The sequence below is a fragment of the Cryptomeria japonica genome, chromosome 10, assembly GCF_030272615.1.
Source record: "Cryptomeria japonica chromosome 10, Sugi_1.0, whole genome shotgun sequence".
NCBI lineage: Eukaryota > Viridiplantae > Streptophyta > Pinopsida > Cupressales > Cupressaceae > Cryptomeria > Cryptomeria japonica.
In genome coordinates, this window is record NC_081414.1 from 502,679,638 (window position 1) to 502,697,407 (window position 17,770).

Here is a 17,770-nt window from a genome sequence, read left to right on the forward strand (position 1 = left end):
AAGAATACCTCTGCATGCATGCTTGTAACTCCGGCACCCCACAGTGACATTTCTTGTGGAGTAAATTCAATAGGCGTCCTCCTCGAACATCTTCTCGCTCAACTTCCAAGATAAAGGAATGAAGTGGTGGCAGCAATACTTCAAACTGAAAAAAAAAAAAGGCAAAAAGGTGATAAAGCATACCTGCCTTTTAAAGATAGCTAAATTAAGCACATGCAATGTATAGCTAAGCTGCTAAACAACCACATTCAATATATGCCTCTTCTATAACCCATGGTGACTCAACCATACAGCATTCTCAAGGAACAATAATTTATGACATTTTGTATTTACACAAAGCAATAAGAAGAGCCTAAAATAAAAACACAAATCCATAAGAAATTGACATACAACTCCATTAATGTTTACACATAAATGAATAAGCAACCAAGAACAAAGTCATCACATCACACAGAATGAGCAGCAATAATCCCAAGGATTGTCACAACCATTATGTTGTGTTTTCCATGGTTTAAAAAGAAAGGTATTACAATCTTGTAAAGTGAAGAAACAATATGACAGATGTTTAATGCCAATGTTGGATTGATTTTATCCTAAGATATCTTGATGACTTCTTTGGTATAAAAGGAATCCTCCTCATAGAGTGGTTTCTGAATATTCATCTTAACGCCAGATTCCATAATCAACGACTTTAATTAAAAGCTTGAAAGAACTATTGGATGTCAAAATATATTTTCCTCATGATTAAGGGATCTAAAATATAAATTTAATTGATAAGATAAATGTATAGCATAAAATGAAGCATACAAGAGACATTCACATCCTGATGGAAACCTATTAAATACCTCAAGAATCAATAATGTATTACTTCTCCCAATTCATTGGCAGCCCAGATTACATAGCATAATGAGTTCTTGGATGCATTTTGCATGGACCAAATAAATAATAATTTTATTTTTATGCTGCTGGACAATTTTGTTCTAGATAAGTATGAAATGTTACTTCAGAAAGGAATCAGCAAAGATATAATCTTTGGTTATAACCTTTCACCATATTTATATGAGTGTCCTTGAATTAATCAACTGATCCTATCCATGGCAATACAAAGCTTTTATTTAATTTCATTTCTATTCATTGCTTGTTGTCATATACTACTGTTAATCTGTTCTGCTACTTTACTTCTCATATTGCTGTTAAAGAAAATGAACATAGTCTGTATGTGTGAGAGTTTATGTTATTATAAGTGCATAGTGATTTCAAGTGCTCCATAACTGATTCAATCAGAAAAGCAAGAGACAAGTACAAAGCCAGATCGACAAGGAGGTTTGCAAGGCTGTGTAGGAAAGGTAATCCAGATTCTAGTTAATATTGTTATCGGTCAAATATCTATTCAAAATCATACATAGATACATCATTTGTGCAGTTTGGACACCTTCAAGTGTTGTAGTTAGTGTCTTTTGAAGGGGTAAACAGAGTCTTAACGTATTATCTCTCATTTTTGTCAAATTAGAAAGAATGCTTCTCTGTATTCACCCCATGGAAGCAGAGCCTCTTTTGACCAATGTTCCACGGGGATGCGTTCCCCCACAAGAAACCTACATCCCCTATAGGGGGGCATTTCAAGACTTGGAGACTTGCGGGAAACATTCCCCCACAGCACCACCACCTCCGCCACCTTTGTCAAGGACGCCAACAGGTCGCTTGTTATATGGAACATGCCATTACATACTGATTGCAACCTTTAACTTCATGAAAACTAGTTGGCTTTTCATGGGTCACTCACAGTGATGTTATATTGCAGATTTTGCCTTGATGATTTCAATGCACCTCTATTTCTATATCAGCACCACCCCCTCCAACCACCGCTCCGCCACCATCCCGTTACTGTCCCCAAATTCAGGCCCTTGGTTCCCTGGTCCCCAAAACCCATCCCCATGTCCCCCCGTCAGGAAAATCTGTCGAACTATGCCTTTTTCTTTAGAGATACAATTTCAGATTAAGTTCACACAAAAAGTTAATGGAAGAAAATGAGCTTTAAGCTAGAGTCTATCATTAATGCCTTCAATATTCACCGAGTATCAGGACTTATCAAGACCTGCCCCATGTTTGAAGTCTGAATTTTATTATGTTGTTCAAAGGGGCATGTATGAATCTAATCTGGAACTTATCAAGACTTGCCCCATGTTTGAAGGTTGAATTTTATTATTTGTTTCAAAGGGGCATATAAGAATGTCATATGACCAAGTTTAAGACATATAGAATGTTAGTGTCATGTGATAAATTCAAATTGTCCTGTATCATTTTAGTCAATTTGCAGGTTGTTCAAGTCATAAACATTGAAAGAAACTAAGATTGGTTGAGTACAAGGATGTAATGACTCCATTGTCAATCACTTCAACATTGTAGTTAGCTCCGGTTTCTTGGTGACCATCAACCTTGTCAAAGGGGACATTTGATGTTGGCGATGAGCTCAATTGGTCTAAAGGACTAGTATGACACTTTTTTAAGTGAATTTCGGCTTCTAGTGTGTTCTCCAAGATTCTTGGCGAGAGTGTCTATTTATAGTAAGTCACCTAATTGACATCGATTTTCATTATTCATCATTGGTATCAATTGAATATGGTTGATGGGCCAGATTTGGGATAAAGAATAAGAAAGATTTCAGCTTGGTCTAAGTGTCAATCTGGGGATCGTAATCTTGCGAAAGGTGTCGAAGTTGTATGCCACAAAGGGGTGAAAGTTGTGAGATGAGTGGGGATAAATGCAGCTATGAAAAGAAACCTACAACAAATCAAAACAACTCTGGTGACAAGAACTATCACTTCCTGGCAACAGAAACATCAAGAAATTATAATGACTACAGAATTCAAATAAACCATAAACCATGCTTACAATTAGCACAAAAACAACATTCAATCAGGAACAAAAATAAACAAATGCCTAAGCTACAGAAATCACCAACGTCCCAAGAAGTCCGCCCTAGCTCCTTAGTCTGCTGGATGATGGAATACAAGAAGCTTTACACGAGAATGATCATGCAACAGATATTTTATTTATCAGAAAATATTACAGTCGATACAAAAGTCTATACAGAAATCTGCTCCCGCTAGAAATTATATCTCCATGTAGCTTATACCATGCTGCTTATATATGTGTAGTCATATAACAAATGCGCACAGAAATAGAATGTTTACAACCAACGAACCAGATAATAGAATGATTCACATAACAACTTTGCTATCAGCCACGAGTTAAAAACAGTTCTGTTGTAACAGCAGAGGAAAATAGGAAACGGGTAGATTTCTGTTTCCACTAAACAGCTAGAAAATAAACCACGGGTTCTCCTTAATCATATCAATATTGCTGACGTGGTGTTGTGCGTTGCACGCACTCCCTGTCGCCGACAGGGTCCCCCTCTTTAGTTTTCAGCCTTCGTCCTGCTGAGTTTCGATTTTTGATTTTTGTCTACCGTCCCTTTTGTTGGGATCCAGGAAGTGGAGAAGCAATAGGCTTTGCTAGTTTTAAAGCCTGAGGGTCTGCTAGGTAGGCAAGAGTGTCAATTCCAGAACCTTGCAAAATTCCTCAGGAGGCCGAAAACGCCTAAGTTTCAAGTTTGTAAAATTCCTCAGGAGGCCAAAAACGCCTAAGTTTCAAGTTTGTAAAATTCCTCAGGAGCCCGATTTTCACCAAATGGAAGCAAAGCGTCAAAGTTTTGCAACCTGTTCAAACTCGCCTTTGGTCCGATTTTCCAGTCATAGAGTTAAAAAGTGAAAATAATAAACCCTTTTCAAAACACACATTTAGGCCGATTTTCGGGAAACTAAGTGAACGCGTTAAAGTTATAAAACCTTGCAAAATCGCTGAAAGAGGGTAAAGTGAAAGTTATGAAACTTTTCAAAAGTGCCCTTTGGGCCGATTTTCGGGGGCCTAAGGAAAAACGTCAAAACTTAAAACTTTGCAAAAGTGCCCTTTGGGCCGATTTTCGGGGGCCTAAGTAAAAACGTCAAAACTTCAAAATTTTGCAAAACTGCCCTTTGGACTGATTTTCGGGGGCCTAAGTGAAAACGTTAAACTCTACGCTTGCAAAACGTCCGTTTTGCCCGAAAATGAAGGAAAAGTGTCATTTTTATAAGTTTGCATTTCATCTTTTGGGCCTGAAAAAGGGCAAAGGAGTGGAAATCGTGAAGTAAAAGCACCAGGAGGTTCCTTAAAGTTTGCATTTTGTTCCCTAATGCCGAAAATACAAAATAGGTGAAAAGTGTTCAAACTTAAACTTTTTAGAATACCTTCCCAGCCCGAAAATCGCGAAAATGAGAAGGCGTTCTTTATAGAGTTTGCAAAAGGCCTCTTTAGGCCGAATTTTGAAAGTGCGAAACGGAGTATAGCGTTAAAACTTAAACATTACAAACCCCTCTTGACCCGAAAATGGAAATTGCATGAAGTAAAAAGCGTTAAAACATTAAAACTTTCCAAAGGCATTCACAAGCCAAAAATCGCTTGATAAGGTAGAGTGTTTTAACATAAATTCAAGTTTGCAAAAGGGCCTTTTGGGCCGAAATCGTGAATAACAAAGAGAGGCAAATAACTTGAAACTTGGCAAAAAGGCCTTTTAGGCCGAAAACACCTAGAACGCATAGAAAGGAAAAGGAACCCAAAAACCGCTTGCAAAAGGTCCGTTTTGCCCAAAAATGAAGGAAAAGCGTCATTTTTATAAGTTTGCATTTCATCTTTTGGGCCCGAAAATGGGCAAAGGAGTGGAAATCGCGAAGTAAAAAGGGGGCGTTAAACTCGAAGGTATTTGCATTCCAGCCCTTTCATCCCGACATTAGGAGAATCGCGGTTTTTCCCTAGGGCGCCTTTCTTTACGAGCTTGCAAAGAGTGCTCCCAGGCCGAAAATCGGCAAGTATAGTCCAGTATCGCAAAGCATAAGTTAAGAAGAGCGGAAAGGAAAGGCATTTTTTTAAAGTTTTCAAAAGGACCTTGCAGGCCGAATTTGTGCAAAGCTTTTCTAAACCCGAAGTTTGGAGAGATCGCAAGAAAAACACCTTGTGAACCAGGTATGAATCGTTTTGTCTCCTATAAAATCATTTAAATAAATGCAAGACTAGTCACTATGCTTAAACGGTTAATCGAGAATTAATCAGGTGACCGTGAAATTTTGTGGATTGCAATTTTCTTTTGAAAGGTACCGAGCAAAGCGATAAATATAGCATAAAGGCAAAGCGAAAATTCAGACTTATAGCAACTTTCAACATTTAAAAAAAAAAACTGAACTTAAGACTTCGAGTGCAAAATTGGCAATCATTGAACACCCGAGCCCTGAACCGCAACCAAGTAGCAAATTTTAAACAAAGAACTTAATAGCATTTCACTTCCAAATTAATCGGGCTTTTTTTTGCTGAAGCATTGTACTTTCTTCGAATTTCAGTTTTCTCGTTGATCCTTATGTGCTAACATCATCCTCTATTTTGACTAACCTGTTTGTTTCCTTCATCTCATCTCGTAATCCGTGTCCGATTGTGCAAGATAAATGCCTAAATCTGCGGTAGAATCCTCAAAGATGCCTAGTGCAACCGGAACATCTCGGGTCTCTAAATCTGGTATTCCCCGTAAAGGCAAGAAGATGAAGTACCAATACCAGAGAGGAGGACTGAGGGAGTCAAAAGTCCAGAGCATATGGGAAAACATAGGTGATACTGATTTGGGCCACATAGACATTCAGGACTTCAGAGACCGGGTATATTCTCCTAACGCCTATGGCAAGCCCAGGCGGATGATGGAAAGTGGTATCGCTCAGGCGGCAGGTTTCCCTCCATCCGTGCAGAATTATGAGCTAGTAGTTGAGGCTGCCCGACATTATCAGCCAGAGACCAGGCTAGTGGTTCTAGAAAATATGGTGCTAGCTGATTTCACACCTGAGGCCATTGGGGATGCATTTGACATCTTATTCCTGGATAATCCCATTGCTACAACCATATATGAAGCACAAGTTGCTTACGACATGAACCCTGCTAAATGCAAGACATTGATAAACGAAGAATGGTATAAGGAGAGAAGGCCTCCGAGTATTAAAATCAGTAAAAGGACCCCCAGAAGTGACTTTCATAGCGAGCATGGTGATATGGTCACCTTACTCAATCGGGTTATGGGACTCCCTCAATCTATTTTTTTTGAAGAGTGGATGTTCTACTTTACGGAACAGGTCTTTGCCGGAAATCCAAGTTCGACTGGGCTCAGATCATCAATGATAATATCCATACAGAGCTGGTTGAACTTGAAGAAAAGAAGTACTTCACCATGACCTCCTACCTGGTTTATATGTTCGCCCGACACCAGCCACTGACAGGATTAATCAAGAAGGGTGAAATCGGAAACGACCCAAATCAAGTCAGGGTGTATGACTGCTATCCTCAACTACATTACTACGACATAGCTCAGAGGGAAAAGAACAACGCTGCTTATGCAATTGGTCAATATGAGCGTGTCAATGATGCCTTTACAATGCGCATAGTCAGGTTGATGCAAGGGGGATTGCACATAAGGCTCTCAGAGCAGGCTACCATTTTGGTACAAAAATATGGCGCCTGGTTTATTCAATTCCCTAGGTTCACCTATATCAGAATAGTCGGCTTTGAGGGAGCTCCGTTCCGACTTCCACGCTATCCCATAGATAAAATAGTCCTTATGGAAGTTGCAAGGCAAGCACATCCAGCGGGCAGCTTACTCAGAGATAAGAAGCAGTCCGGATTCACCTTCCCTATGGTTTTGGGTGCCCTCAATGTCCATTTCAAGAATTTCGTACAGGCTGATGAGTCACTTGCTGGGTTAGCATCTTATGGCCTACAGGAACATTTCCCAAGGAAATATTTTGATCATGACAATTTGGCAAAAAGAGCCTATGGCAGGCGCTACAGAGCAAAGGCAACAATTGAGGACTATTGGAGCAATTGTTCCGATGACTATGAGGTCCGACGGCGTGAATATTCAAGGTTAAGTGTGCAGCAGATGCGGCTTTATGAATACCGTCGAGTCCCAGATTAGGTGACAAATTCTGGTAATTGCTTGTAGGTCCAAGAGTTTGAGGCAGTAAAGTTCCTCTTGTCGAGCATTGATTGGTCTCAGGATCCGATTACTAATTTTGAGGCAGTTATGGCAGCTCCAGGAAGGTATACCGATCACTGGTTATCCCAGCAGATTGACAGACTAACCCACGAAGGAATTCAATTTACATACCATATGATGGGCAGTCTCGATTCCCAGTCATCGGAAGATGAGGGAACCTCAAGTGCACCGAAGGAAGAGGTTGAGAAACACGGAAAGAAGAGGAAGAAAGCCAGAGCTAATAGAGGCACTTGGGCATCAAAAAGAACTAGAAGGGAAAAGATCCCTATTAGAAGGCCTGAGGTCAGTGCGTCATCCAAGGACCCCAGTTCAGAGGATGACGTAATTGAGCTTGACTATATACCTGCTCCACCCTCCCAGAGCGATGTTGATGCATTCGAGGCTAATAATCCTCCGGCACAAGATGAGCTAGATGCAGAGGTAAGGATCATTGGTTCTAGTGAACCTGGAAATCAAGTTGAGGAAGGAGAAATTCCGCCTAATCAAGAGGCTGATATGCATGAACTCACCCAGGGGAGTCAGCATGAATTACAACTGAATAGTGCTAGCAAAGATGACACCACCGTCAAAGGAGAACGAAAGGCAGATGAGACCCATGAGCCCGACAGAACTGAAGAGCAACCATCACATGGGGATTCCCGACAGTTGTTCAGTGAGGTAAGAGAGAACTCAGCTATAAGTAAAGGGTTGGATACTGCATCTGTTCCTTCTACGACAGATCAATTGCAGATCGACAGTGGTCCAGCTGAAACCTCTAGGGAGCAAAGTGGGAATTTGGCCATAACATCCGGGCAAACCATCCCGCAAGATTGGCTAGTTGCTCATGCACAACGGAAAGCAGCCGTCAAGCCACCTATCAACTTGGAGGATATTTTCTCTCGCATAGGGGAAACAAAGTCCAAAGGGAAGAAAAAGCCCAAGACCTACTCCCGATCACCAAGGATGAGCAGAGGAACCGCACCATCCATATCGCTACCCCACCTGTCGATAAGCCAGCAGATCAAATTGCATTGGCCAATTATAGCATTGCAACCATCCCGATAGGGCGAGCCACCAAAGAGCAAGAAAGGGAAGAGTTCAAGGACTCCGTGCAGAATATGCTCAGGCAACTCGACGAAATGACTACTGAGAGAAACATGTACCAAGTTTGTGCTGAGCAGGCTGAGGGATATATTGATCACCTGCTAAAACCATTGCAACATGCCCCTGAATCCCATGTCCCCCCATTGGCATTGGCACAAAGGACTACAACAGAGTTTGAAGGAGTACGTTATACCGCCAAAGCTGTCAAGGAATGGATTCGAGACATTAAGGAAAAGGGAGAGCGGATCATTGAAGATGTAAAGGAAATGGCCCATCACCGAGAGACCATTCTGGTCAAATTGTTCGAGGTAAAGAAGGAATGTCTCAGGGTTCATTAGGTGGTTGGTACAATTCTCCCCCTCATGAGGGCTCTTTTCTGGACCCACACGCAGATTCCTACATTGTCCGCCATCCTGGATCCTTATGACATCAGCATTTTTAAAGAATGGTACTGGACTGCCAACATGAAGAATGACACAGAAGGCACCATTAATAAAGAGCAGGAGACATGCAAGGAAATTTTGAGGGACATGAGGGATCTTGGTGGAAGGATCCTCCGATCAATGGTTCTGGGCTGGAAAAATAGATTGTTAGATGACCAAGTACAACCAGATTGGGAGGATAGATTGAGAATTGATAAGGTCGCATACTCCACGGAGAACCTAGAGTTTGCCAATGGATTGCATTCGGACATTTTATGTTTTGAAGCTCATCGGTCCGACTGGAAGGATGGATTAAAGCATGTAGATCGCCACTTGGAGGGTATGCAATATAAAATACGCCATCCTCCTATGCCTCCAAGCATGGTGTTGTTCCAGCTATGCATCAGATTTCAAGACTATGTTCGAGCAGAACGTGCGGCAAGTCGAGACCTCTGGAAGGAGTATTTGCACGGCGAGGATGAATTTCTGGAACAAGGGTCTACAACAGAAAAGGAGAAAGTGCTTTCATAAAGTGCAAAATTCTTTTAAAATTCTAAAAAGCACTTTTTGACCATAAAGTTCATTTCTAACTGCCAAAACAGTTGTAAATCTTGAGCTCCGTGCATGTGCACTTTTTGGAGCAGCTTTTTGGTAGTTAATAATTACCTTTTTGGGTAGTTATTGTTTCTCCTTTTGTGGTTGTTGATATTTTGCCTCCCATTTATGGGCATGGGTATTATGTTGTATTGATGAATCTGGGCCACTTGTTTTATTTTAATCTTGGCCATTCATCTAAGTTTTGAAACTCTATTTAAAGGGGTTGGTTTTCCCTTATTTTTGGTAAGAAGTCTAAGATTGTTGCTGAAACTCTGGCGAAATTCATGCAGAATTAATGGAAATTAAAGTTGTCTTATTTCTTTGTGAGTGCATGGTCTCCTTCTTCACCATTTAATATTCTTGTTATGTATTTTGCTTTCAGATAGTATTTTTGGGGATAATATTTGATAGAAACCTTGTTGTTCATACCATTAAAGATTGGTTGATTGCCATTCCCCCTGCATGGTGAGTCTGAACCCATTTATGTGCTTAGTTCGGTTGTTAAACATCAAATGATGTCAAATTTTGTATTTATGTTTAGTAGCATGAAAATCCAACTCCCTTCGAAGATTGCACTAGATTTTACAACATTGTGCTTTATTAGCTGATAATGTTAAATCTGGTCTTTTTAAGGTTTCCGTCTATCTTCCTCAATATGCTATCTTAGATAGATTAATTAAATATTTTCTCTCTTTTCCCTTCCTTTTTTCCTTTTTCTTATCAAAAGAAACCATACAGTCAAGCTGAAATAGTATCAATTAGAAGCAAAAATCAAATGATATGGACTATTGAACTTTACGGAACCCGTTTGAAACTGATTCCGTCCAACCTTAAGTCCCCTTTGTGTTTCCAGCAAAACACATCAAACTGCTAAGCTATCCCGCAGTCAAGACCTGACAATCGAAACCTTGAGGTCGTCCCCATTGATCAAATTGAAACAGCATTAGGGATTTCCTTATCTCAAGAGAGGATAAGATTCTTAGTATTTCTATTCTGCGTTGGCCGGATGAAGTCATAAGTTCCACGACTTTAGACACGTCAACACGTGGTAGTAGTTATTGTTAGACATATCATATGCTAAAGTGGGATAAACAGTTGGGAGTAGGAGGTGTCTTCTTTCAATGGCGAATATTGAGGTGAGAATCAACATTTCAAATATCAACCAAATCTTGATGTGCATAGCCATGTAAGCATATTTGATGCCTCTTGAATATGCATTGGTCAATATCATTGGAAGAAATAATGCTCCGAATTGATGTGACAAGAGTCCATGTGGCAATAATGAGTGACAAGAAGGTTCCTACACAGAAGATGACAGGAAGCATGCTGCAAGATATATTTTCCAAGGTGTAAAATAACAATGCTCATTAATAAAGACAATCAATAATTAATTTCCATAATTTAAACTCAAAACTAAATTAAATATCACTTATTAATATTTAATCATATGCAACGTAAATGGTAGAATGATATGAAAATGGAATGGAATATAAAAATGGATATGGTGAAAATGGCATAAAATGTAGCATAAAATGAGACACAGATAGCTCTCATCAGTGGTCAAATTTTGATTCTGATGCTTTCTAGCAATTTCTACAACTCGAGTGTATAATTGGTTTGAATTTAATTATTTTACTAAGGTTTCTTAATCTAATCAAAATAATTCAAAAAGCACCTTAGTGTCATAGCTTGTTGGAAAAGGGACAAAAAGTTTTAAATCATGGATGCGGAATATTGGGACCTTGAGTACCAGATAATATTATTATTTTGATAAAAGGGTATTTTGGAGTAGAAGAGATTTTAAATTAAAAGTGAAATTTTAAAATTGGTCTTCTAGAAAAATCAGAAGGAAAAGTATAAAAGAAGGTTTTGTGAGCTCATTTGCATTAGGCAATTTATTCTATTTTATTCTAGTGAAACCCTTGTGATTTTGTGGGATTGAACTTGGTTAAAGTCAACCTTCTTGAGGACAAAAGCCCTCTTGGAGAAGATTAACCATAGTGGTGAAAGATCCTCCCAAGTTAATACGGTGAGATTCATCCAAAGTCTCAATTTGAGTGAAAAAGAGATTTGACAAGACTCGCATTTGGCACAAAGACTTGAAAATAACTTTGTTTGAGTTAAATTTCTAATTTTGGGCATTTAAAAATAGTTTTCAGCTTTTGGATGCCATATTTCTCAGTAGTTGGGCATTAGAAACTAATGAGATATTGGGTGATTGAGTATGGTGTTATTCATCTTGGCATGTGGTATTCTTCTCATGGGCGATTTATCTTCTCCTTGATCGCTTAGCATTCAGGAAGTTCAGCATGGAAAAAAATGGTTGACATGGGGCCATTTTTATGAGGTACCATTGTCAAGCATGTGACATCTATGCTGGTCGATGGGTTTCAGAACCTTCAAATTCATTCAAAAAGAAACATTTGGGCTGTATTTATTGGTTGCTGCTCATATGAGAAATCAACATTGAGATAAAGTACAAACTGCACATTTGTGGGACGCTGGGAGGTGTAAAGAGGTGGCATCCACTTGAAAGAGTCCTATGGGTGAATAGAAATTTCAAAACAAAAAAAATTGGTTAGCGTTGGGAATAAAAGACAACAATAAATATACAGCTCAAGTCTCCCAAGGGGAATAGGTCTCGTCTTGCTAGCCACCAAAAAAAAAATGCCTTTTTGGAGAGTATCATGGGAAATAATTGAAGACTCCTACAGCGATAAGAACTCTTATTCTTGTCGCCACTTTCTAAGGAACTTTCTGCCATAAAGTAGAAAAACTAGCTGTTTGTGAGGTTTCAAGACCATCAGCACATGAAGAAAATTAAGTAGAATGAAGTGAACTTAAAGAAAAATTAAAGCAAACGTTGGAGCTATGCATGTTAACTGAATTTTGGATCAGCCACCACCCTTTTATAAGAACCAATATTGCTTGGAAGGTATAAGGAGATTTCAATGTACTAGGATGAAGACAAAATAAACTCATTTCAGTTGTTCTTAAAGATTAAACCAAAGATCGGAAAATTGCCTCGGACTCGCCAAACTCGGCGAGTCCAAGTACGAGACATGCCCCCCGAGTCTAGCGAGCTCGGACTCGGACTCGTCCGAGTCCAAAGGGCAAACTCGCCAGACTTGCCGAGTTGGCGAGTTTGGCATAAACTCGCCAAACTCGGCGAGTCCTGTGCCTGGGACTCGACCGGCGGCAAGGCCCAAAAAAGGCCAAAAAAATGCATTTTTTAAAGTTTTTTTAAAATGAATAATCTCATCTTTGTTCACTACAACCTCCGCCTGAGAATGAGAAAAACTAGGGTTACAACATGTCAGCCAATAGAAAAATAACACCTGATGCCTTTACTAAATAATAAAAGTCGTTTTGGGAGCGCCAAGGGGCGCTGCCCCCAAACCCCCGTTGAAAAATATGGGGGGAAACTGCGTCGATAGAAGTAGGGAAAATTTAACCTCCGAGTCTGACACTGATTGGGTCGACCAGGTAGATATAGAGGTTGAGGCTGTAGCCATGGCAAAGGAGGAGTAGAGAGCACGATCAGAGACAGGAGATACTGATAGTGACACAAATGTTCCTGATGTTGGTGAGCATGGCACGATGTCACGGGGAGTGACTATGGCTGCCGAATCATCCAGGACCTACCTTAAACGCCTTCGCAGGGGGCCAGGGCGAGAGAGTGCACGCTCCTCTGAGCCATTGGCTTGTAGTTGTATTTACCTTTGGTATTTGTGTGGAACATTTGATGATGATCATATGATGACATGGATTTTTTATTCCATGAGTTTTGTAATATTGTATACATTTGACAATATTTATATATTTATGTTTGTTATTTCCTTCAGCTACAATTTGCGTTTATGCTTATGTGATTGATGTATACTTGTGTATGTAATCAAATGAGCCGATTTTGATGATGTTATTGTGTCTTTAAGGTGTATTCAATAAAGGGTGCATGAAACAAGTTTTAAATCTTTTAAAATCTCTAAATTTCTTGAGTTTTTCACTTTCCCGAGTCCAACCGAGTCTGAAGCCGAATTTGACTCCGATTCGGCCTTGCCGAGTCCGAGCCAAGTCCAAGTCCCGTTTCTTTGGATTAAACTCATGCATGGTGGATTGATTACCAATGTCCTACCACTGTTTGACAAAATGCCCGTGAGTTATAGTTGGACAATTTTCAAGTTTGTGGAAAAAAAATTTGTTTGAATACAGAGGATGATTCTTACAAAGGAAAAAGTGTAAAGTGTAAGTCAAGAAGTACTTGTGCAATGCATCATGACCCTCCAAAGTCTGCTTTCCATTTACAAATAGCAATTAAGTATAAGTCAATTCAAGTGTGTGCTCATGTCAGATAAGAATGGGGTAAATATTTGAAAAAATGAAAAGACTAACAGAGAGTTTTAATTAATTTTTTCTTGCTTGAACTAATTGAACATGCATGCAAATTTTACTTCATTAGGCCGTAAGGACAGTATCAATATATGAAAAAGGGTTGTTGAAGAGGTAGTTAGCAGTTACAGATAGTTATGGCATAGTCACTTAGATATGTGCTATATTGTATGTATATTTTCACCAAAAGATGTGAGTATGAGGATGGACTAAATCCTCATCCTTAGACTAGAGTTCCTGGTGACAGGAATATGCAACTAGTATAAACCAAAGTTGCATGGACACGGATATGGATACGGATACGGCCATTTTTTAAGACCCCCATGTTGAGATGTTGTCATTGATGTCATAGAAATCTTGGTATTAATCTCCATGATCAGATTTGAAGATGAACTCCATATGTAAGATGACAGAGATCAGCAAACGAGATGACAAAGATCAGCAAACGAGATGACAAAGATCAGATTAAATGATGAATAAATTACAGCATTTAGAATATAATATAACATTATAGACAGGCAGCAATTCCATGTTCTACAACAGTCTAAAGAACACTAAGTTTGATATTCAGGATAACGCGATTTATTATTGTGATCATCAAGCAAATTAAAGTATGGCACATGTATATGATACTACAGCGATCAAACGGATGTCACTATCAGCAACTAAGGCAGCGATTACCATTAAGACAGTGATCAGCATTGATCAACAGGAATCAATATGCAGCACTAATCAGCAATGGTACTACTAAGAATAGTGATCAGAATAGCCATCAGTTACATAGCAAAAAATTAAAATTATAATCGATTCATAATATGCAACAGTTTGATATTAAGGAGACAACGATTCATTATTATGATCATCTTTGAGATAAGCCACGATTCGTTAAGAAAATTACAAAATAGTAATTTAATATTAAATTGCATGAGATGCAATTTGATAAAAGGATGTGATCTGAAGAGATGAGATTTGATAAGAAAAGGTACAAACAAACTAAACAGCAATTCATTAATGAGAAGGTGTGATTTGGAAAAGATACGATTTGCAATACACATTAAAAGATAGCATTTATTCATGAAGAGGTGCAGTTAGAGTATAGAAAAATAACCGATCAAAGCTTGTAATATTTGTTAAAATACAAGGTACGGTTAGAGAAGCAAGCAGATCAATTAGCAAGCAAAAACGATATGATTATGGTTTAGAAAAGTCACCACTGATTCGGTTAAAAAGATACAACCTTCCTATGAAAGGTTATGAGAGAGATATATAAAGGAACTAAATCATTTTGAGATGGGTGATAGTGCGTGTAAGTGTTGAAAGAAAAGCTTATGCAGCAAAATCTGTTCAAGAAAAGAATACAAAAGAACAATACATGTATATAAGGATATAGTTTCAGAATTAAGGAGGAGATTTTATGAAGCCTTGATGCAGATTTTTCAGAAGGCATAAAGATCAGTTTTCGACTGATTGGTAAACACAAATGATAGCAGAATTTTTGTATTGAGGTTGGTGCCTCATTTTGGGTGGAGTTGGTGCTTCATCCTTGTGAAGTTAATGCTTCATATTTAGGAGGTTGGTGCCTCATTTCAGAAGTGTGAGTTGGTGCTCACAAACAAAATTAGGGGTTGGTGACTCTAGTAGGTTGGTGCCTACAGCCATTTTACAAGGAGTTATATATACATATATAAGCATTTATTGCTGTGGTTTTTCCCATAAGGCTTTCCACGTAAATTTTGTGTCTTGGTGTTCTTATCTTGCATATGTATTAAATAAGTTTTAAAAAGTATTATGCTCAATAAAATTTTAAGGAGAAAAAATTCTTTAATATACTGATTCACCCCCACCCTCTCAGTATGCTTGAGTGCTCTTCACCCCAATATCAATATGCCTATATACCACATTCATAAAAAACACACAGAGATATATTTAACACAATTTTCCAAGTTATTAGAGGAGATTTTCATTACTTCAAAAGCAATATAGACATGTAATTGCTACATTAATAATTATAAGTTGATTTAACAATTTACAATATGCAAAAATTAGTAGAGTTGCATTGGAAGATAACCCAAAAAAACGGGTCACTGAACTAGAAAAAGGTTTTGCTTATACCAATTTTTTTTTAAAATAGCATGAATGAAGTTTTTTTAAATTAAATTCAGGAAGGTTTACATCAGATTTTTAAAAAATCAAATCATATAGCATTTGGCACGGTTGGAAATTCAAGGTTTTTTGGGCGTGTGGTTACAGTATCTGACATGTATCCAAGCCATATCGGATACATATTCGTTTCAGATACAGGGATACATGCGCCCAGGGAGGGACAAAGGAGTATCCGGCTACTCTGGTATAAACAGTAGAATGATACCATGTTCTTCTCTCAAAGCCTAATTTAGGTCCTGAATTTTTTTCTCTTTTGTTAGAAAATTGCATGTTCTATTTTCAGCAAATGGATATATTATATAGTATTATATGTCATATATCACTTAATTGATTTTAGGGTATTTCTATTCAATTACTATGAATGTACAGAATGTCTGACTGGGAAAACAGTTTACGACGATGTTAGATCCTTTTTTCTTAATCACAATTACCAATCCCATTTGATTAGGATGGATGGATAGTTGATGAGCTCAAACCTTGTTGCATAAGAATTCATATCCTTTATACTATGTGTGAAGAAGGTTTGGAAGTAGATTTTGGAGCTTTGCTGGACTGTGCATGCAATTTCTTATTATTGTTATTATATATGTATGCATGCATTTGTTGGGGAAAGAAAATTCTTTCTGATTTTCTAGAGCGGATATTGGTCATTAGGCAGGTTAACACCTCATCATCAACAACATTATCCACCAATTTTGCCCCTTTCTTACTTGTTGGCAAAAGTAACTATAAAACACAAGCATACCTAATTCTATGAGGGAAATGCCCCTCTAAAAAACAGGGAAAATGCCAATCTATTGATTTCAGTGACAAATTTTGTTGCTAACACCATGGATAAGGAACCGAACCTATGCTTAGAAAAGGAATAAGAACAAGTCATTTGGACTAGTTCACTGGCCACAAAAGCAGTGGACAGTAGAAACCAGCACTAGAGAGCTGAAAAGAAGAAAATGAAGACAAAACCATCCATGATTTCAAAACCAGCAAGCTATGGTGTCAAACACAAAGACTCAACTATGCATTGTTTGACCCAGGAAGATTACTATATAGCCAATGGGATAAACAAGAACAAACCTTGGCTAGCATATTTACCAAGCTCATTGCAAGACTATGTTATTAAGTGGTGATAATCAGATGGAAAAAGGAAAGATCGCATGGGAAAAAGTAAAAACTGCATTTACATTTAGCATTTTAATGTCTACCTTTTGGTACAACAAAAACAAAATAGTGTGTGGGGTAAACCTCTCTTCAAATCGGAAGGCAAAGCTCCCTTATAGCCTAAAACTAGCTTTACATGCTAGACCATGGATGGAATCTACAAATACTCACACTATGCAGTTCAATCTCTTGGATTTTTATCAAAGTGAAATAAACTAAACTAAACAACTTGCCCTATCTTTTTGGCCTCAGATGGAAGAACAAGACTGAGGTCAGCTCTTTACTCGCAGAAAAGATTTATATTATTACTCACATGATTGGATCAACAACTAAAGTAAACACAACAATCACTTGTCCTACTGGCTAAAAGCAGAAACCAGTAAGTCCATGTATACAAAAAATTAAGGAAATAAACTACTCTAACACAATATAACATTAGATTTCATTAATCAAATTGTTGGAGATACATATAAAGCTACAACTTAAATGGAGAATAACACCAATACAAAACTTGACACTGTTCTTCACTTTCTATTCAATCAATGGGCATCGAAAAATATAGGGGGAAACTGCGCTGATGGAAGTAGGGAAAATTTAACCTCCGAGTCTGATTAGGCTCCATATAACAACATAATTAGCATTGAAGAAATCCTGGTATTATACATTTTTGAGTTGAAAGTTTGAAACTATGAGTATGAATGATGAAATTTCAAATATGATGAAAGTTTGAAACTAGTTTTAGCTAGAGTTGGGAAGAGGAAGTTGTATTTACTTTTGGTTTTACAAAAACTATTTACTATTTTGCTTCCAGCCATCACCATTTCTCATGAGGATG

At 38.3% G+C, this 17,770-nt stretch overlaps 1 protein-coding gene across 1 annotated transcript in view; it reads right to left on the reverse strand.

Moving 5' to 3' along the window:
* The window catches only part of LOC131039344 (gamma-tubulin complex component 4), a 154,976-nt gene that overhangs the window by 118,118 nt on the left and 19,088 nt on the right, over positions 1-17,770 (reverse strand). The window contains exon 3 of the mRNA XM_057972057.2: positions 9-145. Within this exon, the coding sequence (XP_057828040.2) occupies positions 9-145 (137 nt within the window). The remainder of the gene's footprint in view (positions 1-8; positions 146-17,770) is intronic.